This window comes from Opisthocomus hoazin, chromosome 2 (genome assembly GCF_030867145.1).
Source record: "Opisthocomus hoazin isolate bOpiHoa1 chromosome 2, bOpiHoa1.hap1, whole genome shotgun sequence".
NCBI classification, from domain to species: Eukaryota; Metazoa; Chordata; class Aves; order Opisthocomiformes; family Opisthocomidae; genus Opisthocomus; species Opisthocomus hoazin.
In genome coordinates this window covers 121,005,040-121,031,708 of record NC_134415.1, presented here as the reverse complement: position 1 = coordinate 121,031,708, position 26,669 = coordinate 121,005,040, and the positions used below count along the sequence as shown (strand labels likewise).

The following is a 26,669-nucleotide window of genomic DNA, read 5'->3' as shown; positions in this document are numbered from 1 at the left end:
GCCTGTTGTTGCTCAAAGCTGCAGCTCTGTCTTGGGGGTGAAACCGTTGTGCCCCACTGGACCCCTGTCTGGTGGCCTTCCTGTGCGTGAAGGGTGGTGGTCCCTCATCCCGTTTGTAGGCTTCGCCAGCGTGATGGTGGCCTCTTCTCCTGTGCAGTCAAGGTGGTACCTGCTGAGGTGAGTCAATGCCAGCCCAAGACCGCACTGCTGGTGGGTCTGTTTCTGTTCCCCTGATGGAGGTGAGGAGAGACGGTCCTGCAGTCCAACATGCTGACTGCGGGTTCAGCAAAGCTTTCTGACAGACTGGGCTACAGATCATAGTGAATTTGTGCCCTAAAATACGTTTTCTGTTTAAGCTTGCTGCAGCTTCCCCCAGGAACCGTCAGGATCTGCAGTTCTGGCACTGGGCAGAATGCTCCAGGTCAGATGTGACAACAGTGAAGGCAGGGCCCTGTGCCTCGCTGATTGCAAGGCCAGCTTTTTCTCTCACTGTTTTTTTGTACACACAGCCCTGGATATCACAGAATCACAGAATGGTAGGGGTTGGAAGGGACCTCTGTGGGTCATCTAGTCCAACCCTCCTGCCCAAGCAGGGTCACCTACAGCAGGCTGCACAGGACCTTGTCCAGGCGGGTCTTGAATATCTCCAGAGAAGGAGACTCCACAGCCTCCCCGGGCAGCCTGTTCCAGTGCTCTGTCACCCTCAGAGGGAAGAAGTTCTTCCTCGTGTTCAGACGGAACTTCCTGTGCTTCCGTTTGTGCCCATTGCCCCTTGTCCTGTTGCTGGGCTCCACTGAAAAGAGTTTGGCCCCATCCTCCTGACACCCACCCTTGAGATATTTATAAGCATTTAGAAGGTCCCCTCGCAGCCTTCTCTTCTTCAGGCTGAACAAGCCCAGCTCCCTCAGCCTCTCCTCGTAGGAGAGGTGCTCCAGTCCCCTCACGAAACTCGCATCCCTGCGCTGGACTCTCCAGTAGCTCCTCAAATACATCTATAGACCCTTGCGCCTGGCAGCGCCGAGTTGGCAGACTGGGATCAAACACTGCCAGCGCCGGGGGGAAGGGCCAGCTTGTGTTTCAACCCCCGCGCCCTCCCAGGCTGGAACCGAGCCCTCGCCGCGCAGCAAGTTCCCAAAGCTCGGATCCAGCCCCCGCAGCCCTTCCCTGTGGCCCGGTCTGGGACGGCCCCCCCCGGGGAGGCGGCGGCGGGGGCAGCCGATGCCGCCTCGGTGTCCGTCCCCCTCTGCCCCCCCCATGGCGCCGGCAGCTTTAAGCGCGGTGCGGCGGGCGGCGGGGCAGGGCCGGCGGCACCATGCGGCGGGCGCTCCGCTCCCCCGGCTGCTGCCCGGCCCTGCTGCCGCTGCTGCCGCTGCTGCTCCCGCTGCTGCCGCTGCCGCCCGCGGCCCGGGGCTCCCCGCTCCGCCCGCGCCTCGCCGGGGCAGGTACCGTACCCCGCGGCCCTGCCCGCCCCCGGCTGCCGCTGTCCGCGCGGACCTGGCCTCGCTGCTGGCTGAAACCTACCTGCCCGCGCGGCCCAGGACATCGCTTTCGGGCTCACAGAGGGAGCAGGCTGCTGAAAAGCGCTTTTTGTTTTGTTTTCCCAATCCTAAACAGATCATTCTGCCTACGCATCTGGGATTTGGGCTTTTTTCTTTTTGTAGGGCAAACATTGTGTCTCTCTGCCTTTTCATGGCTTAAGCTGCGCGTGCATGCTCCGGCGTTTCCTCCTGCTTCTCAGCTTTCCGAAGGGCGCAAAGCCGTTCTTCGAAGGCCTTGTGCAAAAACTGAGTTGCGGGATGCGTGTGGAGTCACGCGGAATGTGTGTCCAGGGATCCGGGATTCTCCCAGCCCGTTACTCTGCTGCTGTGTTCCCTGAAGGAAGATGTATCCGTGCCATTTGGGTTTTTCTCTCCCTTTTCACCTGCACAAAAGAAAAAAATTTTTTAATGCATTGAAAAAAAAGATAAAGTGCCATTTTCATCTCTACTTTTAAGAGACTTGTGAAGAATTTTTGTTTTTTTTAAATGGAAGGGGAATAATAGAAGTCAACCTGACAGTAGCTGGGAAGGGTGCATCAGGTTCCCCAAACAGCTCCTCAGGGAGCATATTCAAACTGAATGACTCACATCTTGCTATTTAATGCACCGTTGAGCAGGAATGTCTCTTTTGTAGCAATATTGTGCCTTTGGGTTGTCTGTTTTTCATAACCCAGCAGCAGAAATCCATACCTCGATGGTATAAACTAAGTTCGTGGTGTCGTCAACGTCGGCTCGGGATTCCGGGACAGAGCGCCCAGCGCAGGGTGCCTGCTGCTGCTCATTTTTTGCCTTCCTAGAAGTGACGCTTGTCTCTGATCTGAGCTATGCCTTCTCTGCTTCAGTCTAGATTTATCTGCCAGCGAGGAATTTTAGAAGCTAGAAATATTTTTGTAAATGTTCATTTTCACATGTAAAGTTACTTCGTAAGTAGTAAGTTCATTTTTTTCTCTGCTCTAGAAGCCTTTAAACAGTCACAACTTCTAAAGAAGCCTTTAGCACAGCATCATTTGCATCTTTTCCTGTTGGCCTGTATTTCTTGTTGTGTGCTTTGGATTGTGGATTACAAACAAGAAATAATTCCTAACCAGCAATCTATATTGTTACTACCTGAAAAAAAATTGTTCGGATCTGTTCACTATGCGATGTAGGCAGTTGTTTTACCATTTTACTACTGTAGCTTATAAAAATGTAATTCAGAGTTCAGGCTTTATAAAAATAAAAAGTAGGTACATTTATATGTTACTGCTGCGCTTCTGTGTTGGCTGTTAGATGTGAACTACAGTGCTTTGTTTCAAGGATAATTAGACATTTTGTGGGCTCAAATGTGGACCTATCTGTTAATGCCTAGAAGTGTTCGATTATTTATTACTTGTCAAAATTAATATTTCAGAATTTCTAATGTGTTTCTCACTATAATTTTAAGCCTCTTCCTGTAGAATCAAGAATGCCAACATTTATCTGGTAGGAGTAGTTTGCCGTGACAGCTCTCGCTGCCCTAGGGTGAGAGATCCAGTCCGGTGTAGGAGGTGACTGAAGAGTTTTCCTTCCTTCTTGACAGACACTGCCTGCAAGAACCGGCCCCTAGACCTCGTCTTCATCATAGACAGTTCCCGGAGCGTCCGACCTGAAGAGTTTGAGAAAGTGAAAGTCTTTTTGTCAGAAATGATTGATACTTTGGACGTTGGTGAAAGAACAACCCGTGTAGCAGTCATGAATTACGCCAGCACTGTCAAGGTAGAGTTTCCCCTCCGGACCTACTTTGACAAAGCATCCATGAAGGAGGCGATATCTCGTATTGAGCCCTTGTCTGCTGGCACAATGACCGGCCTTGCCATCCAAACTGCCATGGATGAAGTCTTCACTGAGGAAATGGGCACCCGGCCAGCAACCTTCAACATCCCCAAGGTTGTCATTGTTGTGACAGATGGAAGACCGCAAGACCAGGTTCAAGATGTGGCAGCAAGCGCCCGGGCAGCTGGCATTGAGATCTATGCAGTTGGGGTAGACCGGGCAGACATGCAGTCCCTGAGGATCATGGCCAGCGAACCACTGGATGAACACGTCTTTTATGTGGAGACCTATGGTGTGATCGAAAAGCTGACATCCAAATTCAGAGAGACTTTCTGTGGTAAGGTGGTCAGTCCAAGAGGGTAGTGTGATTTGGCTCCTTGTGGCTCCTACTGTGCCTCCACTCCCTAAGAAAGAAGTTTTTGAGAAGTGTTATGTATCACATTTCAATATTTCCTTTGCCACCCGCTGGGCAAACAACCCAACCCTTTTATTCAGAGGAGGCCAAGTAATGACCTTGCATTTTTCATTTTGAATAGTGACCTTACCATGCAAGTAACCGACCAGATTTCCATGGACCTCCTTGTACAGCTGGTCCTACTTAGTGCAAGACAAAGCAGGGCAAACTGTCTGGGATTCATATTGACTGACTCGGCGAGAGCGCACGCTGGAGCTGTGCAGTCTGCTCGTTTCTTCCCCCATCTGGCTGGGAAGCAGGGAGGGTGGAACTGTGGACCTGAAGGGCTCCTTAGAGATTCAGAGCAGGAAAACCGGTGCGGCAGGTGAACCGCCACGCTAGCTTGAGGAGTTTGGTGCAGGATGAAGGGTCCGAACACAACAGCAGGTCATCTCAGGATGGGCTTTCGCTCTGCAGGCATTGCTGGGCTCTTTCAGCGTGCCGGACTCGCACCTTTCTCTGGTTCTCTGCAGCTTGATTTAGACAGGGGAGTGGGGAATAGGTTGAGCTATATTCGTTCTTTCAGGGCAGGTCTTGGAAAAATGCTGGATGTGTGTTTGGTGTGGGCTACAACTCCACTAACGATGCTAGGCCAGTGTGGGTTGCTGTTGTCATTTACAGAAAAAAAAGGTCATGTATCTGGAGTGTTTAGATATAGATAGCTATGACCCAGGCCTACTCACAAAAATCAAATGATGACTTTTGGTCAAAAAGCTTGTATTAAGTAGGTTTTTCTAGTAAATTTCTAAGGAAATTATTTGTAAAATAAGTCTCCAGCAAATAGTGGGTAAAATCAGGTGTAAACACTGTAAGAGAATTAAAATAACAGCCATTGCCTTGGGAACTTGGTTGGCAATGTGTTACTTCGTTCTTTCAGATCCTTACTAAAAATTACCACCATACCTTTTGAACACATTTAGAGTGAATAGACCTCTTTTTCCAGGTATGAAATAACTGTGTGGGACCATCTGTAGACAGGACACTTTGCCCAGTAGTTAACAGAGGAAATGCCTTGAGGTTTGGCTTGACACCGTGAGCACATCCTCGCGCCGGTAGCGGGAAGTGGGTAGCAGTGCCCACCTAGCTGGACAGGCATGTGCGCTGTGAACACAGCGCTAGTTTTCCACCTATGTTCTTGGCAAAGCAAGTCCTTTCATAGCACCAAAGAATAATTGCTTGTTTTGAGGAGTAAACGTACTGTTTGTTGTGCTGAAGCATAGGAACTCTGCCCCTACTAAGCTGGAGGATAAACCAAGAGAGCTCAGACATATACGGTGCCAGTGTAACTCTGAGTTTCCTGCATGCAGTTAGCCAGAATCTGTGGGATTCGTGGACAAAAATGGAGTAGGGGGAATAGTTGTTCAAAAGGTTCCTACAAACCAAATGAATCTAAGGGGGTCTTGTAAAACAGTGTGGGTAAACTGGGACTTTTCCAGCTCCAGAGCACTTTTTGGTCAGAAATCTAGGCTCACCAGTGACAGTTGGCATTTTCTTTGCTTTGGCCAAGGCAAATAAATTTATTTGTAGGGTGAACTGAAAACAGGAAAACTAATGTTCAGGGGCAAAACCATTGGCTAAGATCAAGTTCTTGATGCATTGAGAGCATCATTCAACATGAGACCATCCTGGAGATGGAAAATCCTAGCCTTGAATTGGTGTCCGAGTCAGTGGAAGTTTGACTTTCCTACCACAAAAATCTGACCAGTTGAGTCTGAGCTTCTCAGTTATGGCTGAAAGTATCACCCACAGATTCTGTTCTGAAGTCACAGAGATGAAATGTGTTATTCCCAAGGGTGTAGCAGAATGAAAGAACGCTGTGTTGGTTTGAGATTTGTTTGTGCCAATGGAAATACAAGACACACTTTCTATCAGCCTGATAGGGGACATCTAAATCTCCCATGTTTTAGAAAATGGGTAATGTTGCCTTGCCTTCAGAGATACACAAGAAGATTCAAGCATTTTTGCTTCTCATTTCTTACCTCACTACTATTGCTTTGGAGTTTTATTTTACCAGTAGTCGATATCCCCGTTGTAACTACTCATGTAAATAACATCTCAGGTAATAACACTTCTCTTTCCATTCTTCTCATTTTCCTTTTCATTTTCTCCCTTATTTCTTTTCTTTCTTTCCCCATTTTTCCCTCCACCTGTTTTTTTTCTCCCTCCTTCCCTCTCACCTTCCCTTTTTCATGTCATCTAAATTTAGTCATCTAAAAATCACCTGAATTTAAGTGAGTATCTAGGTTTCCTTTACTGTCTATGGAGAGAAACAGAAGCATCTTGAGGTGCCCAAAGAAGCAACAGATGCAAAGCTAAATGCACTTGAGAAAAAATGGTCAGAATCACAGAATCACAGAATGGTAGGGGTTGGAAGGCACCTCTGTGGGTCATCTAGTCCAACCCTCCTGCTGAAGCAGGGTCACCTACAGCAGGCTGCACAGGACCGCGTCCAGGTGGGTCTTGAATATCTCCAGAGAAGGAGACTCCACAGCCCCCCGGGCAGCCTGTTCCAGTGTTCCGTCACCCTCAGAGGGAAGAAGTTCTTCCTCAAAGTTAATTAGTTATGTAGCTAGGCCATCAGTGAAGGACAAGACTGTCAACATACGTAGTGCACTGCAGCACTGCAGCAGTCATTTTGTCTGCGCTGTCACCACGACACACTCACATCCGCTGGCACCCATCGCGCTGCTTTTTGTACCGCTGGCTTCTGATATCTCAGGCTGATGAGATGGCCTTACTGTTTGTTTGTTGGGGAATTAGCTGGTCCCTGAAAACTGACTCTCATTTCGTAGTTTGCAGTTTCAGTTTCTCAGTTGTCTGCAGTTTGGACGTTATTTCTGTACTGTCCCTTCAATTAGGAGGTTCACATGCCTGTAAAGCTACCTACTGTAGAAAATTTGCTCTGTATCCTCTTTTGGTCTTGACTTTCTAAACCTGACGAAACAAGAAGGCAGGTGTAGCCCTCACATACTCATCTTGCACTGGCGCGCTTCTTTGCTGGCTGATACATCTGGGCCATCATTACGCAGACACTTCTCATCCCTGAGAAGGCAGTGTGTTATCCTAGTGCCTCTGAGTCATTTGCCTCTTCCTCCCGGTCTTGATGCTCTTTCTGTTGCAGGTTTTGTTTTGTTTTGGTTTTGGTTTTTTGTTAAAATTTATTTTATTGTGCTATCTATTGCAATTCAGTTTACATGAGTTTTTTTTTTACAATGTAGTAGGAATGCATAAATCAGGTGGTATGCCAGTGAGCACAAGTTAGTAATCTGCCTGTGACTTACACATCTTGGTATTATTGAAACTGGTTGGTCGTAATAGAAAGGAACTGGATACAAAAAGCCAGAATGTCCTTTTCATTGCTAAGTTCTCACTTCCAGTGTCACGTTACTAAATGCTTAAGATTTCTCTCTCCCCGTTGCATCCTTTTCATCTTGTCTTTCTCTACAACTACCTGAAAGGTGGTTGTATTGAGGTGGGTGTTGGTCTGTTCTCCCAAGTAACTAGCGATAGGATGAGAGGAAATGGCTTGAAGTTGCATCAGGGGAGGTTTAGATTGGATGTTAGGAAAAATTTCTTTACTGAATGAGTAGTCAAGCATTGGAACAGGCTGCCCAGGGAAGTGGTGGAGTCACCATCTCTGGAGGTGTTCAAAAACGTGTAGATGTGGCATTTCGGGACCTTGTTTAGCAGGCATGGTGGTGTTGGGTTGATGGTTGGACTTGATGACCTTAGATGTCTTTTCCAACCTTACTGATTCTCTGATTCTGTGATTGATTCTGCCACCTCAGGTGGTGAGTTGTTTCAGTGCAGTTGTCCCAGTGTCATTTATGACGTCATTCTTCTGGCTACGGAATGATGCAAAAGGTGCCTATAACGTTTTGTGATGGTGACACCGCACTGACATTCACTATCACTTATCCAGCAAACAGTGCAAGGTGTACTTTTGTAAGCATAAATTATTAATGACTCTTTCTTTCCTTTGGGATGACTGAAATGCCTTTTGTGTAAATGCCCTTCGTAGCTTCGAATGTGTGTGCCCTTGGGACCCACGACTGCCAGCAGGTCTGTGTGAGTAACGGCGGATCCTACCTCTGTGATTGCTATGAAGGCTACACTCTCAATCCAGATAAGAGAACCTGCTCAGGTATTACTCCTTCGGTAAATATGTTCAACTAGAAAAAAAAAAAACTTTTTAACACCAGAAGTGGATTTGAGAAGCTACTTGTGTACTTCTGTTGAAACAGTGAACTTCTGTATCTCCTTCAATAATAATGAATTGAATAATAAATAATAAATAATATATAATAGTCTGCTGTAACTAATGGTGAGAAGTAGTTTGATTCCATCACCATCCTTTTTATTATACCTACAGGTCCATTCATTAGGGCCAGATGCCAAAACAAAGTCTTCAGATGCAGACACTGTATAGCTATTTTCTCCTACCACTTAATTCTAATTCCTTCAATTACTATTGCCGTTTCTCAGCTGATTCCAAATCAAAGTGTATTTGAAAATGTGAATATGCACTCCATCCCAAACTATGTTTTACTAACAATGAATTGTTTCTCTAATGTACGCCTTGCAGCTGTGGACATGTGTGCACCTGGGAGGCACGAGTGTGATCAGATCTGTGTAAGTAACAACGGATCCTATGCCTGCGAGTGCTATGAAGGCTACACCCTGAATCCAGATAAGAAGACTTGCTCAGGTAAGAATTAAAGCTTACTTTAATATATGAAACTCATGGAGACATGGACATGTTTTCTGTGAGTTACCTTCATTATATCTAAAAAAATTTCTTACAGACATCAACTCTTAAAATGAGAATTCACCTGGAGACTCCCCTTGGTTCCAGTAACAGGAAAACTGCAATTTTCTTTAAACTTGTTGATTACAAAAATGCAGTTTGGCATTTACCTACCATTTTATGGTCTTCACAGTACTTCATAAACATCACTTAGTCCCCGGAAGAGGATGAACCTATTCCAGAGATGCCCACCAGCACTGTGTTTCCATTGGAGAAAGAGTGCCAGTAGTCCGTAGAGAACTTAAAAAGTGATGATTTTCCCATCTTCTTCATCTCTCCTATCCAAACTAATTTTTTTTACAGCTTGCTGTTTCTTCTTCCAAGCTGTGCAGGGATCTGAGATATAGCAACCCCAGCTGTACACTGGCAGCAGCTTCTTGAATTGTCACCCTGAAAAGCTAGCCTATTCTAAAAAGTTTTTTCCGCAAAATATTTCTCTGGAGTTGTTTCTTTAAATCCAGAAGTTCTGAGCAGCACCAGCCTTAGGGTAGCTATTTTACGACTGCTACTGCATACGTGCATCCCTCCCTTTGACAGCAAGTAAGAATTCTTCTCACCAAAGTTCTCACTCTTCTTGTTTCTGAAGAGAGAGCATAATCTTCTAGTGCTCCTGCTTTTTTGTTTGTTTGCTGTTGTTCTCCCTAGGCTTTATATCTCTTTGCCATTCCGTAGCATTTCTACGTGTTGCACCTGGCTTTTTATGCCTGCCTTCAGCTCATGGATGACAGCATGAAGTTAAATTTCGATTCACCATAGTTACTGCTACAACTGCAAGAAAGAGCTTCTGCCTTGACGTGTGGCAGGTCACCTCAGTACGGTGGTTTAGCTTCATCCTTACTGGGGATGTTCAGGACTGTTAGAATTGCTGATGAAAACCAGCATCGCGTGAGGTGTGGTATAGCAATGTCTTGGAGTCCAGATTCCTGCCTCCTCCACTAAATAATTAGTAACTGAAGTCAGCTATCTGCAGCAGAATACAGTAATGTAGTAGGGCACTGACTGAATCACAATTTGAATCCTAATTAAATTGTATTTATAAATGTTGAAGTATTTAAAATGCTTGAGTGTCTGGGAGGGATTAATAGTTTTTTTTTTTCTCCAAAACATGGTTCACCACAGCCACGGACGCATGCGCACCTGGAAGGCATGACTGTGCACAAGTCTGTCTGAGTAATGATGGATCCTACAGCTGTGGCTGCTTTGAAGGCTACACTCTGAATCCAGATAAGAAGACTTGCTCGGGTAAGACCTGATCAAGGAAATATTGTATTTAGCTAAAAGCAAGCAGCTTTTAAAAATCAGGTTAATTTATGTTATTTTTCTGATAAATTATCAAAGAGTTTCTGTACAACTCCTAAAAACACAGTGCAACTTTATTTCGTCATGTGTTCAGTAATAATTTGAGACCCATGACTCTTCTACAGTTGTGTGAAGCTCATAATTGGTATAATTAAAATGCCACTTGGCATTTCCCTGAGGTCTTCACAGTATTTTCACACCCATGCAGCACAAATTGCCATATCCACCTGAGAGAGGAGAAGGATAATATATTTGATGGAATATGTGATGTGCACTACCTGCGTCAGAAAACTCTTCGGCAAAGCAGCACAAGGGAGTGAGACGAAGAAAAGCCAGGACTGTGCTGGGAGAGAAATTACCGTCTGTATCTTCACGAGTGTGATCACTCTTTCTGGTGGATGTCTTTGGACCTTAAACACTGCTCCAGCCTTAGAGCTCTAGAGGATGGAGGGAAATGTTCTTTCCCAGTGCTGATCTCTTGTGGAAAGTAGGAGCATAGACGTAGCTGATATTTAAGCATGTACATACAAGTATATAGTACCTACAAATTAATAAGTATTCTATATTATTTTCACTTGATTAAGATTTGTCTTCACTCTTCATTTCTTTGGATGTCTCACTGATGATTTATTTAGGCAAAATCCTTTCTTCCACTTGAATCATAATCCCTCTCCTTACTACGTTTTGAGTGACAAAGCGCTGAACCTAGGCCTCCAGTTCCAGGAGGTTCCTCGGCAAATCTCTCCAATTAAGTCATAGCTCTCACGTCTCAAAAAGGCAAAGCTAGAAGGCCTCAGTATTCTCCTTCCTGCCTAGTTTAGGAGCTGATTTTGTAAATACAGTTCCTAAGATTAACTCTCAGCTGGTGTTATACAGAGGCAATAAACACCTGTGGGGGAATGTAGGGCTACAAAAATGATCCGAGGGCTGGAGCACCTCTCCTATGAGGACAGGCTGAGAGAGTTGGGCTTGTTCAGCCTGGAGAAGAGAAGGAGGGAGACCTGATTGCAGCATTTCAGTACTTAAAGGGAGCCTATAGGAAAGATGGGGACAATCTTTTTAGTAGAGACAGCAGTGACAGGACAAGGGGTAATGGTTTTAAACTAAAACAGGGTAGATTTAGGCTGAATATAAGGAAGAAATTCTTTACAATGAGGGTTGTGAAACACTGGAACGGGTTGCCCAGAGAGGTAGTGGAGGCCCCATCCCTGGAAACATTCAAGACCAGGTTGGACAGGGCTCTGAGCAACCTGATCTTGTTAGTGGTGTCCCTGCTCGCTGCGGGGGGGTTGGACTAGATGACCTCTAGGGGTCCCTTCTGACCCAAAACTTTCTATGATTCTATGATTCTACGATTCTAATGTGAGTTCAGTTAGGCAGCCCCTTTGTGAGTCCAATCCCAAATCCCCTTTCATAGCACTGGTTCTCCCCCTGCATAGTCAAATTTCAGATTATTTCCCCGATATGCTTTCTTTTTTTCTTCTTTCTGAATCTCATTTTGCAGTCAGCAGCGAATGATGTCTCAGCTGTCCAGGTCTTTGTGATATCATGAACGTAGTCTAGGTCCAGGAGGGGCTCTTGTCTTTCTTTCTTCACTCGCTTGTTCCTTTCTGAACCTCCCTATTGCAAATATATCCAAATACAGGAGCTCCTTTCCACCATGTCCTTTCAGAGTTGATGTGTTAAATTTGGCAGAAAACATCAGCCTCACACATAAAGTACCCACTTTGTAACTGACAGCGGGTGCCACGTCTCTTTTTTAGCAGCCATGTGTACTCTTCTGTTTATGGTCTTTTCATTCTGTAAAACAGCGTCTCATCCAACTCAGAGCTGAAATAATGCCAAGTACTCTCTTAAAATCCAGATATTTGTTCTCTGAAATGCCTTTGAATAATGATTTTGTAACTGGGTCACTGCTAGTTCAGTTCCTTTTGCAATCTGTCACAACTGCAAAAAAGCGTTACCAGTGTTGCAAAAATCGTATTAATTTTGTGATATTAATTTTGATAGCGAGACAGAAACACACTCTGTGTACCCTGCCATGGCTAATAGCGTGCTGACATGCAATAAAAATGTCCTGGTTTGAATCCAAATGAAGATATATATGCAAATGGGAATTGCTGACACCAGCTGAAAAGGCTGAAGATTGGGTATCGATCAATATTCTTCTCTTCTCAAACGCCTTCCTCAGCTGTTGACATGTGTGCACCTGGACGGCACGACTGTGAGCAGGTCTGCGTGAGGGATGATCTGTTCTACACCTGCGACTGCTACCAAGGCTACACCCTGAACCCAGATAAGAAGACTTGCTCAAGTAAGAGCAGATTGCTGTTCCCTATCACCCCGTATAAGACAGTTCTGTGTCACTCTGCCTTCTCTGCTTTGAGCAATATTCAGAGATACAAAGCACTTTATAAGCAATAATGCTAGTAACTGCTTACCATTTGGTCTTTCTTTATCATCTTATAACTGAGGCCTTCACTGTATTTAAACAAAATATGCAATATTCAGCAAACCCAGAACTGAGAAATAATTGAAGAGAGAACAGCTGGGGTTAGTCATGCAGTCACACACTTTGCAGTGTTGTGGAAACTGCATACCACCACGCAGGAGACAGTCCTCCTCCTTTCATTCTTTTCTGCCTGTGTCCAGTAATGTTTTGAGCTAATTTGAACCTTCTTGTTTAGTTATAGCAGTTATTGTATTCAAAACTACATTTGACACGTAACTATCACCACACATTTAAGGACTTCACTGTATGTAAAAAAACTAATCTGTTATAATCTGCATTTCCTTATGAAATGGGAATAACTGGGGGGGGGGGGGTGGCAAGGCAGGGTTCTGGGGCATGGAGTCGATTCTGTACCAGCATTTGGAGGATGGTGGGGGGCCAGAGGGGAACAGAACTGGTGGCAGAAGAACTACTGCAGTGCTAAGCCATCTTCTTGTCCACTCCTCCAAGATGAGTGGGGCAGGCATCAACTCACCAATTGTTTTTCCCTGCAGATGGGCAATAATTGCATCAACTGTTGGCAGAACCTCTGTACTATTTGATGTAGAGTCATAAGCAGAGTTGCGAAAGACAGACCAACAAGGAGAGGTGGGGGAGTTGCTCTATATGTGAGGGAGCAAGTAGAATGCATTGAGCTTGGCCTGGGGGCAAATGAGGAACAAGTTGAAAGCTTGTGGGTTAGAATTAAGGGACAGGCTCATAAAGGTGACATTACGGTGGGTGTGTACTACAGGCCACCTGACCAGGAGGAGGAGGTTGATGAGGCCTTCTACAGGCAGCTGCAAGCAGCCTCACAGTCACAGGCCCTGGTTCTCATGGGGGACTTCAACCACCCTGACATCAGCTGGGAAGACCATACAGCTAGGCAGGCGCAATCCAGGAGGTTCCTACAGAGCATCGATGATAACTTTCTGATGCAAGTGGTGGAGGAACCAACAAGGAAAGGCGCTCTGCTGGACCTTGTATTAACAAACAAGGAGGGACTGGTGGAGGATGTGAAGGTTGGAGGTAGACTCGGCTGCAGTGACCATGAAATGGTCGAGTTCAGGATCCTGCGTGGAGGAAGCAGGGCGATAAGCAGGATCAAAACCCTGGACCTCAGGAGGGCTGACTTTGGCCTCTTCAAGGAGCTACTGGGAGGAATCCCGTGGGCCAGGGCTCTCGAAGGCAGGGGAGTCCATGAGTGCTGGTCGCTCTTTAAACAACACTTCTTCCATGCTCAGGAGCAATGCATCCCCCTGAGAAAGAAATCTAGCAAAGGAGGCAGGAGACCTGCATGGTTAAACAAGGAGCTTCTAATGGAGATCAGGCAGAAGAGAAAGGTGCATGGAATGTGGAAAGAGGGGCAGGCCACTTGGGAAGAGTACAGAAACGTGGTGAGAGCATGCAGAGATGCGACGAGGAAGGCCAAGGCTCACCTGGAATTGATGCTGGCAAGGGATGTCAAAAACAACAAGAAGGGCTTCTTCAACTACATCAGCAGCAAAAGGAAGGCTAGGGACAACGTGGGGCCGCTGCTGAATGAGGCGGGTGTCCTGGTGACGGAGGATGCGGAGAAGGCAGAGCTACTGAATGCCTTCTTTGCTTCAGTCTTCAGTGCCAAGACTGGCCCTCAGGAATCTCAGGCCCCGGAGGTAAGAGAAGAAGCCTACAAAGAGGACGACTTTCCCTTGGTCGAGGAGGACTGTGTGAGGGATCGCTTAAGTGATCTGGACGTCCACAAATCCATGGGCCCCGATGGAATGCACCCACGAGTGCTGAGGGAGCTGGCAGATGTCATTGCTGAGCCATTCTCCATCATCTTTGAGAGGTCCTGGAGGACAGGAGAGGTGCCCGAGGACTGGAGAAAGGCCAATGTCACTCCAATCTTCAAAAAGGGCAAGAAGGAGGACCCAGGGAACTACAGGCCGGTCAGCCTCACCTCCATCCCAGGAAAGGTGATGGAGCAGCTTATCCTGGAGGCGATCATCAAGCAAGTGGAAGAAAAGAAGGTTATCAGGAGTAGTCAGCATGGATTCACCAAGGGGAAATCATGCCTGACCAATCTGATAGCTTTCTACAATGACATGACTGGCTGGGTAGACGAAGGGAGAGCCGTGGATGTTGTCTACCTTGACTTCAGCAAGGCTTTCGACACAGTCTCCCATGATATCCTCCTAGGGAAGCTGAGGAAGTGTGGGCTGGATGAGTGGTCGGTGAAGTGGATAGAGAACTGGCTGAATGGCAGAACTCAGAGGGTTGTCATCAGCGGCGCTGAGTCTAGTTGGAGGCTGGTAACAAGTGGTGTCCCCCAGGGGTCAGTACTGGGCCCAGTCTTGTTTAACATCTTCATCAACGACCTGGATGAAGAGTTAGAATGTACCCTCAGCAAGTTTGCTGACGACACCAAACTGGGAAGTGTGGTAGATACACCAGCAGGCTGTGCTGCCATTCAGCGTGACCTGGATAGGCTGGAAAGCTGGGCAGAGAGGAACCTGATGAGGTTCAACAAAGGCAAATGCAGGGTCCTGCACCTGGGGAGGAACAACCTCATGCACCAGTACAGGCTTGGGGTGGACCTGCTGGAGAGCAGCTCTGCAGAGAGGGACCTGGGCGTCCTGGTGGACGACAGGTTAACCATGAGCCAGCAGTGTGCCCTGGCTGCCAAGAAAGCCAATGGGATCCTGGGGTACATCAAGAAGAGTGTGGCCAGCAGGACGAGGGAGGTTCTCCTTCCCCTCTACACTGCCCTAGTGAGGCCTCATCTGGAGTACTGTGTCCAGTTCTGGGCTCCCCACTTCAAGAAAGATGAAGAGCTACTGGAGAGAGTCCAGCGGAGGGCTACGAGGATGATGAGGGGACTGGAACATCTCTCCTACAAGGAGAGGTTGAGGGAACTGGGCTTGTTCAGCCTGAAGAAGAGAAGGCTGCGAGGGGACCTTATAAATGCTTACAAATATCTGAAGGGTGGGTGTCAGGAGGATGGGGCCAAGCTCTTTTCAGTGGTGCCCAGTGACAGGACAAGGGGCAATGGGCACAAACTGAGGCACACGAAGTTCCGTCTGAACATGAGGAAGGGCTTCTTCCCTCTGAGGGTGACGGAGCACTGGAACAGGCTGCCCAGGGAGGTTGTGGAGTCTCCTTCTCTGGAGATATTCAAGACCCGCCTGGACGCGGTCCTGTGCAGCCTGCTGTAGGTGACCCTGCTTGGGCAGGGGGGTTGGACTAGATGACCCACAGAGGTCCCTTCCAACCCCTACTATTCTGTGATTCTGTGATTCTGTGATTGGGCTGGATGGGACCTCAAGAGGTACCTAGTCCGATCTCTGGTTCAGAGCAGGAATAACTTGACATTACATTAAGTCACTAAGGACCCTGTGTAAGAGGAAAGTTATAAAATAGGTGGATATAGCCAAAGACCATCTGAAAAAATAGTAATTTTTTTGTAGGTCTGGATTTAAACATAAATGCAGCGTAAAAACACAACTCTAGCATGTTCCGTATGACTTGTTGGGCATCCCAGTGGCCACAGGAGTGTCCAAGATTTTGAATATCAAACACTGGAAGACTCTAAATTTCACAGAAGGACTGTAGAAGACTTCAGGGTACCCTTGGGCAGTTGCCAAAGTTGGTTGGAAAAGTAATTTTGTTAAAACAGACATAATCCAAGGAGGATCTGTATCTGTCACTGGAGAATTTAAATGCAAACATAAAAAATTAACTGGCAATTGGCTGGAAACCAGCCATGTTGGTGTGGTGTTTTGAACTGGCCTACCTCCAGCTGACTCTTGAACAGCTCTTCTTTGTACATTGACCATAAAGCCGGTAGAACGTTCCAAAGAAGGGAGCTGAACAAATACCGGTTCAGTGGAATCAAAGAGACACCAGTTTCAACATTGGCTCTAAGAAAAAAGAATTTCTGCACTGCTAGAAATGAATCTGTTCATAGATTTTGCAGTTTCCCTGCAAAATGGAAGTATCAATGGCATGATTGTTAAGCAAAAAATGACACCAAAAGAATTCAGAAAAAAAAGAAAAATTGTATCCAGGTATAATATTTCTATTGTTTTATTGTTATAATGCTCACATAAGTTGTTTGGCATTGATCAGCTATGCATTTGTATATCTACAGAAAAAATAATTAAATAATCTGCTGTCATTGCCTTTGCAAACAACAGAAAAACACGTATGTCAAGAGACAGGTGTTACATACAAGTAATACCTCTTGATGACTTGTTGAAAGGGTATTTCATAATTGTAGGCCCTCTTTTAAGAAGGCTCTGCCTTTGGAAGCTTATTATTCTGGTCTCAGATGTAGACCGTAATCTCACTGCAGTACCTGTGCTTCAGTAGCTGTAGATATATTTGTTCTTAGCCTGCAGCAAGTGGTGCAGCTTCCCTTAGCTCCTATTTTCTTTATGAAGTAGGTGAGGTTAATTTGCCGTCCATGTAGCCATGAACTCACAGCCATCAGCTGATGCCTGACGTTATTATACCACAATAATAACTATCGTCTATCCGAGCCCTTTGTGATCATCTCTGGTTTTGTGGTGGATTGTGGAGAAAAAGGAATTTTGAGGGCAACTGAGGCTGGTTCCCTGGAAGACTGAGGGCAAGACCTAGGAACAGATTCAGTGGAACCACTGTGGCGTATGGCAATGCTCACTTCTTCTTTCGTAAGAGATCGGTGACTTCTCTGTCATACTAACTGGCTCCTCCATTAATATTGCTGTGCCTTCCTACTAGATTTTCAATTCATTTGGGCCTATTTGGATGTTGTTCCTGACATCCAAGTTCATGTGATACTGGAATGGACTTCTGTTCACAGTGATGCTCCCTATGCATGCGTATTGCCAGTGCTACAAACCAAGAGTACTTGTGGGGTGACACACACTGATGATTTAGCTGAACCTTATTGCTTTGTATTTTAAATTAATACATGTGTTCCTGCTTTCATTTTTGTATTATTTACCAAGTGGTAAATTCAATTCTTCTAATTCCTTCCCAAGCTGAGACTTAGGTATCTAAGTTCCACCCACATCTCAGAAACCGACACAAACCAACTCATTTCTGACACTGACGGACTCTTTATGTGCCTGAAATCACTATGTGCCTTCCTGCTTTGTTTGCAAAACTGCTGGAGGCTTCACTCTGGACTAATGCATTCTCAGAAGTGCTGTGTTCAGGAGTGATGGGTAGCCCAAATGCCCTTACAACCCAGCTTTGACAGGGCAGCAACCTTGATTTTGTATAGATAGATGGATTTAGATTCTATTTAGATACATTTAGTGATGAGGAAGAAAACCTTTACTACGGGGATGGTGAGGCACTGGAGCAGGTTGCCCAGAGAAGCTGTGGCTGCCCCCTCCCTGGCAGTGTTCAAGGCCAGATTGGACGGGGCTTTGAGCAACCTGGTCTGGTGGAAGGTGTCCCTGGCAGGAGGGTTGGAACTAGATGGTCTGTAAGGTCCCTTCCAATTCAAACCATTTTATTATTCTATGATTCTTCTGAAGAGAAGCCCAAGAAGTTAGTCATGGCCTTAAATACAGCTAATTGAACAGATTCTGTTTACAGTGATGCCAGTGGCCTTCCTGGGTGGGTAGTCTGATGGTCAAAGTACTACTTCCAAGACGGAGATCTGGACTGCACGTTCTTCTCAGTCTGCAGCACCTGAATACACACATTTTGCTTCCAGAGTGCCCTACCTCTTGGGATGGGGGATATTCTGGATGACAGGCAGAGATAACAGGTGAAGGGAAGATTCAGTCTAGTCTAGCGATTACAGTTGATGGGGTAGGCAGGCGAGGAACTCCCTGCTCTGCCTCCTCCTCGGTTAGAGTCAAGCTCTCTCTTGCCTGTCCTGTTTCTGGACTGTGACACTCGTACCTCTGGCTGCACACCAGCCCCTGTTCATTGCCGTCCCTACTTCCCGATTGCCCTACGCTGCAGTGCTTGCTGTCATCTCACCACATGAGTCACCTCCCGTTGCAGAATCAAGCATTGTCCTGGGATTTCGATGCTCAGTAATTGTCATAAATATTCTAAATGCTGTTTTCTCTCTTAGGAGCCATAACGAGCAGCCTCGTAACAACTGAAGAATCCTGCAAGTGTGAAGCCATAGCTGCCTTGCAGGACTCAGTCACCTCACGTCTTGAAGCTTTGTCCACAAAATATATCCTTTCTCGTACATGATTTCCTTTTTCTTACATGATCTGCATTCAGTGCTTTACTGGTATTTTAGAGGGAGCTGCTTTGATGTTAGTGAGGGAAGGAACACACCTCACGACAAAGTATTTTCCTGGTAATTTTAGAAAAGTTATGGAGCAAAATCTTGGTTGTTGCAAATACCATGACGCTTCCACATTTCATTAGAGGGCTTTACTATCAAAATACAGACAAAATGCACATGCCCACATCACCTAGGTTATATATGCCATGTTGAACATAAGACACTTCTCTGTTGGTGCTTCTTCCAGACGACTTTTATTGCTACAACAAATGCTCAGTTTTGAGGCCTCCTATTAGTAGTGTGTGTATGTCCCAAAATTTTGAAGACACCCAGAACAGGCAGTGAGACAACAGTCTGACTGTGCTGCAGTATCCCTCTGCATCCCAACTCTGCAGACAGGCACTCCCCCACGCAGTTTTCATGCACCTTCTTCTTCTTCTCCACGCAAGTGCGCTAGCCTGTTCATATCCAGCTGCTGGGATGTACGAGAAGGGATTGCTGCGAGGCAGGGGGCCGAGGCTGGAGGCACTGGGCAAAGCTGGGGTCCGCGGGACATCCGAGGTGCAGGCTGGCAGGTGCCAGCTACGCTGCGCTGGAGTTTGCCGGCTCCATTTGCTGCAGCACGGCGCCTGTGGCAGGGAAGAGAAATGTGGTTGGCCCCTGGATTAGACATTTTGCAAACATGTGAGAGAGAAAAAAAAAACAAAAAAAAAGAGAAAGCGGTGAATGCTGTGGTACCACAGCAAACCTGAATGCTGGAATAAATGCCTTCAGATGGCATGGCAGGAACTAATAACTGGAAGTTAAAGTTGAGCAAGCTGTGATTCAACATAAGGCACAATTTTTAGAAATGAAAGTGGTTGATTGCTGTGAGAATTTACCAAGATTTTCATCACTGGAAATTTCTGAGACTGCATGATTGTTTCTGTAAAAGGTGCTCTTGTTCAAAGAGGAACTGATTTAGAGAAGTACTGTGTCTGTGGTTGTCATCCTGATCCCTGGGGCTTCAAAATCAAGGAAGACTGGGGTATTTAGGATTAATCAAAGAAGGAGAAGAAACTAGTAAGTTTCACATGTGAACTCATCAGAAAAATGAATTTTTCAGTTTGCTAATGTCTGAAAGCCAAATGAAAACGTCTGCCAAGGACACCAGACCCTCCCAGTTCTTGAATAAATTCAAAGTTATTTTTGTAAGATCTAATTGCAAATCCCTCTTCTTGCAGTGTGCTTGGCGTTTATCTGCGTGGGAAAGGCGAAGGGAAGAATCTGATTTTCCTTGGCTTACAATATATAATTCCAGGGAATCTAAGTAGTTAAAACTGAACACCAAGATAAGTAAAGCTGTAATGGCATGTCAATAGGGGCACGTCCTTCAGAGAGCAATCTTTCTGTCTCAAAGAGCTAATGTTAAGCAAGAAATTGTGGTGGTTCCAAGTTAGGAATATATTACGAAGAACTGAGGCTTGCTTTCGAAGTTCTTCTTTGTTGGGGAACTTGTATCCCTAGCATCCTTTCAAGGTGACCTGGAACAAGCAGCAGAGACAATCACCTTCTGCTCCTCAGCCCTGAATGTCACTTGGCCCAACTCCATCTAAGAAATTAGGGTTGTTGAGATCGTTTGGGAAATTGCCAGACCTTGACAGATCTCTAAAATGTTTTGGAATCTCTAGTTCAAGCACATGTTTACCTCGTTTAGAAAACAGGCTGTTTGTTGAAAAATGCAGCAATGAGGAAGATGATAAATAAACCAAACCTTATAGCCATCTGTCATATTGTCCTTAACAACTGACCACTAGATGAAGTGTCTGAGAAGCTGCAGGCGTATCAAGGCAGACAGCAGGTTGTCTGAGCTATCATTGTACTTAATTCTAAAATAATCTTTCAGAAGCAATCCTTTTTATTGTGCTCAGCAAGCTTTATTTTGTTGCACAGCTTACAAAACAGCAGGTGGTTTGTTATTAGTGGTAAATGTCAAGAAGACTTGTCAACAGTCTTGAAAATACAGTGACCCTGAGGATCTTCACGTACAGTTACTTTATAACCGTAAATCTACCTATACCTGCTGTGCTTCAGTTTGTACTACAAGTAGTACAGCAGGTACTGCTTTTCTGCAGTAACTGCATTTTTATTCTCTTATTTAAAAACGTAAATACAGAAAAAATGGATACAGTATATCATATTATATAAAACTGTGAAATGGCAAGGCAGAGTAAAAAGCGTGCCTATGTCACCTGTCCATTAAATGGGAAAGCATCTGGGGTCATGTAACTTATTTTAATAAAATAAAGTATGATCAGCACACTGATGTTGGAAGGGTTTTTTTTATACAACTTCAAGGATGTGTGTGATGAAATAAAGTGTTTAGCAAAAGCAAGGAAACAAAACCTCAAAGGAGGCATAAATGGAAGAAATCCACATAATTAAACAGGATACTACCCCCAAGTCACATAGCTGGAGAAAGAACCATTTGATTTTAAAACTTACAAGTCCTTGTTAATACAGAAAAAAGGTTTAATAGTAATTTCAAGTATTAATAATGTTGTTAACACTCAGCAGGATGAAGGACATCCTCCAACTTAAGGATTTTATCCTGCAAGATTTACTTATGTTATTAGTCAGTCATTATTGTTGTCATTCCACAGACTTTACTGAGACTACTTGTGTCAATTGGGCTTGTACGATAAAACACACAAGCTAACAACTTAAAAAATTAATTGTTAAAGGAATCCATTCGTTTTGCACACTTGGCATTTATAATAATCCAAATGCTTCAGAAACTACATTTAAATGAAGTCAAAACTATGATTTTTTTTTTTAAGAATTGAAAAATCCAACATATTTTGTAAAGCTTTGCAATATAATTACACAAAATACTGTTATCAGTAGCTGGCATATCAAGAACATATAACGATATCTCTGTTTGCTTCATGCCCTGCACATGATAGATACAAACAATTGCAATGAAAATCGATGGGCCAAAGTTCAGCTATCACGTTCACTGCACATACGAGTGAGACTTCAGGTATGTCTATACAGTAACGTTAAGTTACAATATAATACTAAATGGCACAGGTGAACACGGGATGCAGCTTCAGCAAGGGCTAAAAATGAGACTATAAACTCTCCAAGACTGCTGGATTGGTCTGTGGTTGATATTTTATGATGTGCCCCCACTGATATGAATTTGCCATAGTTCAATTAGTGCGGGACAACCTAGCTATGCTACTCTTGCTTCCTGCAAGTGCTGTGTATGCATATTTTTCTGGAAGTCACGGAGTTTTATATACACCACTTTACTTTGCTTACTTTCATGTCCTCTGCTTAGACATGGGTATTATACGAGGATTTATAGGGCCAGAAGTATGCCTTGGCCTCCGTAACTGGTAAGAATAAACAAGTTGTAAATCTAATGCAAGACTTTTCAACTCCTTGGCAACTGGGAGTGGGTGACATCAGTCCCATTTACACTCAGGCCAGTTGTCAGATATGATGTGTAATTGTATACGATGGTGGAAAATTGTCCTGAAGGCCAGATGTGTCTTGCAAGCTGTCAGCTGGGCAGGCTTCGTTTCATGTATTAGTATTCATAACTCCCTTTCTTGTTACAAATGATAGTATTTACATTCAATTCCTCTGAGCAATTGTCTTGTCTCACTTTGTGAGCACCAGGTAAAATTCCAAGGTGATATAAGCAATTTCTTTAAAATAGGACATACCAGCATGTCCCATTGACTGACCATTTTTATTTTAAATACAGATGCACTTGGTGTAATGAGTAATTATACAGTTTTAATTATTGGGGCAGTAGAACTTCAAGACAAAACAATTAGATTGCTTCCAAAATTGATCAATTAATAAATCATAGAATATCTCCAGTTGGAAGGGACCCATAAAGATCACAGAATCACAGAATCACAGGATAGTAGGGGTTGGAAGGGACCTCTGTGGGTCATCTAGTCCAACCCCCCTGCCGAAGCAGGGTCACCTACAGTAGGCTGCACAGGACCTTGTCCAGGCAGGTCTTGAATATCTCCAGAGAAGGAGACTCTACAACCTCCCTGGGTAGCCTGTTCCAGTGCTCCGTCACCCTCAGAGAGAAGAAGTTCCTCCTCATGTTCAGATGGAACTTCGTGTGCCTCAGTTTGTGCCCATTGCCCCTTGTCCTGTCACTGGGCACCACTGAAAAGAGCTTGGCCCCATCCTCCTGACACCCACCCTTCAGATATTTGTAGGCATTTATAAGGTCCCCTCGCAGCCTTCTCTTCTTCACACACAGAATCACACACACAGAACAGTAGGGGTTGGAAGGGACCTCTGTGGGTCATCTAGTCCAACCCCCCCGCCGAAGCAGGGTCACCTACAGCAGGCTGCACAGGACCTTGTCCAGGCGGGTCTTGAATATCTCCAGAGAAGGAGACTCCACAACCTCCCTGGGCAGCCTGTTCCAGTGCTCCGTCACCCTCAGAGAGAAGAAGTTCCTCCTCATGTTCAGACGGAACTTCCTGTGCCTCAGTTTGTGCCCATTGCCCCTTGTCCTGTCACTGGGCACCACTGAAAAGAGCTTGGCCCCATCCTCCTGACACCCACCCTTCAGATATTTGTAGGCATTTATAAGGTCCCCTCGCAGCCTTCTCTTCTTCAGGCTGAACAAGCCCAGTTCCCTCAACCTCTCCTCGTAGGGGAGATGCTCCAGTCCCCTCACCATCCTTGTAGCCCTCCGCTGGACTCTCTCCAGTAGCTCTTCATCCTTCTTGAACTGGGGAGCCCAGAACTGGACACAGTACTCCAGATGAGGCCTCACCAGGGCAGTGTAGAGGGGAAGGAGAACCTCCCTTGTCCTGCTGGCCACACTCTTCTTGATGCACCCCAGGATCCCATTGGCCTTCTTGGCAGCCAGGGCACACTGCTGGCTCACGGTTAACCTGTCATCCACCAGGACACCCAGGTCCCTCTCCACAGAGCTGCTCTCCAGCAGGTCCACCCCAAGCCTGTACTGGTGCATGAGGTTGTTCCTCCCCAGGTGCAGGACCCTGCACTTGCCCTTGTTGAACCTCATCAGGTTCCTCTCTGCCCAGCTCTCCAGCCTATCCAGGTCACGCTGAATGGCAGCACAGCCTTCTGGTGTATCTACCACACCTCCCAGTTTGGTGTCGTCAGCAAACTTCCTGAGGGTACATTCTAACTCTTCATCCAGGTCGTCGATGAAGAAGTTAAACAAGACTGGGCCCAGTACTGACCCCTGAGGGACACCACTTGTTACCAGCCTCCAACTAGACTCAGCGCCGCTGATGACAACCCTCTGAGTTCTGCCATTCAGCCAGTTCTCTATCCACTTCACCGACCACTCATCCAGCCCACACTTCCTCAGCTTCCCCAGGAGGATATCATGGGAGACTGTGTCGAAAGCCTTGCTGAAGTCAAGGTAGATAACATCCACGGCTCTCCCTTCGTCTACCCAGCCAGTCATGTCATCGTAGAAAGCTATCAGATTGGTCAGGCATGATTTCCCCTTGGTGAATCCATGCTGACTACTCCTGATAACCTTCTTTTCTTCCACTTGCTTCATGATGGCCTCCAGGATAAGCTGCTCCATCACCTTTCCTGGGATGGAGGTGAGGCTGACCGGCCTGTAGTTCCCTGGGTCCCCCTTCTTGCCCTTTGTGAAGATTGGAGTGACATTGGCCTTTCTCCAGTCCTCGGGCACCTCTCCTGTCCTCCAGGACCTCTCAAAGATGATGGAGAGTGGCTCAGCAATGACATCTGCCAGCTCCCTCAGCACTCGTGGGTGCATTCCATCGGGGCCCATGGATTTGTGGACATCCAGATCACTTAAGTGATCCCTCACACAGTCCTCCTCGACCAAGGGAAAGTCGTCCTCTTTGTAGGCTTCTTCTCTTACCTCCGGGGCCTGGGATTCCTGAGGGCCAGTCTTGGCACTGAAGACTGAAGCAAAGAAGGCATTCAGTAGCTCTGCCTTCTCCGCATCCTCCGTCACCAGGACACCCGCCTCATTCAGCAGCGGCCCCACGTTGTCCCTAGCCTTCCTTTTGCTGCTGATGTAGTTGAAGAAGCCCTTCTTGTTGTTTTTGACATCCCTTGCCAGCTTCAATTCCAGGTGAGCCTTGGCCTTCCTCGTCGCATCTCTGCATGCTCTCACCACGTTTCTGTACTCTTCCCAAGTGGCCTGTCCCTCTTTCCACATTCCATGCACCTTTCTCTTCTGCCTGATCTCCGCTAGAAGCTCCTTGTTTAACCATGCAGGTCTCCTGCCTCCTTTGCTAAATTTCTTTCTCAGGGGGATGCATTGCTCCTGAGCATGGAAGAAGTGTTGTTTAAAAAGCGACCAGCACTCATGGACCCCCCTTTCTTCGAGAGCCCTGGCCCACGGGATTCCTCCCAGTAGCTCCTTGAAGAGGCCAAAGTCAGCCCTCCTGAGGTCCAGGGTTTTGATCCTGCTTATCGCCCTGCTTCCTCCACGCAGGATCCTGAACTCGACCATTTCATGGTCACTGCAGCCAAGTCCACCTCCAACCTTCACATCCTCCACCAGTCCCTCCTTGTTTGTTAACACGAGGTCCAGCAGCGCACCTTTCCTTGTTGGTTCCTCCACCACTTGCATCAGAAAGTTATCATCGATGCTCTGTAGGAACCTCCTGGATTGCGCCTGCCTAGCTGTATGGTCTTCCCAGCTGATGTCAGGGTGGTTGAAGTCCCCCATGAGAACCAGGGCCTGTGACTGTGAGGCTGCTTGCAGCTGCCTGTAGAAGGCCTCATCAACCTCCTCCTCCTGGTCAGGTGGCCTGTAGTATACACCCACCGTAATGTCACCCGTGTGAGCCTGTCCCTTAATTCTAACCCACAGATCGAGTCCAACTCCTCAGTTGGAAGTTCAGGGTCAGACAAGACCTATATATCATCCAAATTGACCTTGTGTTTGTCACAGGTCATTAAATTTCACTGCCTTACCTCTGTATGATATATTAGGCAAGCCTGTAAAGAGGCTAAAAACAATGTATAAAAAAATTTTAAAACTCCAAAAATAAAAAAATAATCGTGCCAAAGGATAGAGCTGACTAAGTTCCTGGCGAAAAGGTTGAAAATACAAACAATATTTTCATAGAATCATAGAACAGTTTGGGTTGGAAGGGACCTTAAAGATCACCTACTTCCAACCCCCCTGCCATGGGACATCTTCCACTAGACCAGGTTGCTCAAAGCCCCGTCCAAACTGGCCTTGAACACTGCCAGGGAGGGGGCATCCATAGCTTAGCTGGGCAACCTGTGCCAGTGCCTCACCACCCTCATAGTGAAGAATTTCTTCCTTTTATCTACTCTAAAGCTACCATCTTTCAGTCTAAAGCCATTACCCCTTGTCCTATTATTTTTATCCTGCATAGAACAGAATATTTCAGTTGGAAGGGACATACAACGATAATCTAGTCCAGCTACCTGATCACAGGCATTTTCTAAATTACCTTTAGTTATTCTATTCAGCTCTAAAATGCTTACAAGGGTTTAGCCAGCTTTGCTTTATAGTTCTGTCTTACGTGTGTGCTTCTAAGTTGGCACCAGTGAAAAAGGTAGATGCCCAGTGCTCCTCACTGTTGCATGTTCTTGTAACTTCAGTAAGTGGTGTGACGATAACCCATGGCTGGTTCTATTTCTCTGCATTTCCAGAGAGCCTCTCTGAGAAGAGGGGAATGCGCTAAACTTGACAAGAGACAGGTCTGAGAACTTGGCTTTGTCATGACCCTCCTTTGACACTGAACAAATTGCTTATATTTCAGTGTTTGCGTTGTGGATAATTACTGCGCGGTGAAGTGCTCAGCCGCCACGAAAGCGAGGGGAATGCCCTGGGAGCCACGGTGCTTCTCCAGCACCAAGCAGGCGAGTTTCTAGCACAGGATGCGGAAGACATAGGACAGACCACCTTCTGTACATCTCCCAAGTTCCCCTTTTCTGTCGATTAGCTAGAAAACAGCTTTGGTATGGAAAATATTTACTTCGCAGCTGGGTCCAGCACAGCTTGCTGCAGAGCCAGGCAGCTCCTGAAGCCCCCC

General features: G+C 46.1%; 1 protein-coding gene across 1 annotated transcript; it reads left to right on the top strand.

The window, feature by feature from the left end:
- Positions 1–133: 133 nt before the first annotated feature.
- MATN3 (matrilin 3) lies at positions 134–20,866 on the top strand. The gene is made up of 9 exons (XM_075445141.1): positions 134–177; positions 357–421; positions 3,097–3,666; positions 7,805–7,927; positions 8,369–8,491; positions 9,710–9,832; positions 12,081–12,203; positions 18,445–18,552; positions 20,403–20,866. Exons 1-9 carry the CDS (start codon positions 134–136, stop codon positions 20,456–20,458), a joined length of 1,335 nt encoding a protein of 444 aa, XP_075301256.1. The 3' UTR covers positions 20,459–20,866.
- Positions 20,867–26,669: the final 5,803 nt, after the last annotated feature.

Excerpts from the sequence above, each read along its gene's own strand:
- MATN3 (XM_075445141.1), top strand. The coding sequence starts at position 134 with ATGGTGGCCTCTTCTCCTGTGCAGTCAAGGTGGTACCTGCTGAG. Across the intron at positions 9,833-12,080 it reads AGATAAGAAGACTTGCTCGG|CTGTTGACATGTGTGCACCT; the intron begins GTAAGACCTGAT and ends CGCCTTCCTCAG. Across the intron at positions 12,204-18,444 it reads AGATAAGAAGACTTGCTCAA|GAGCCATAACGAGCAGCCTC; the intron begins GTAAGAGCAGAT and ends TTTCTCTCTTAG.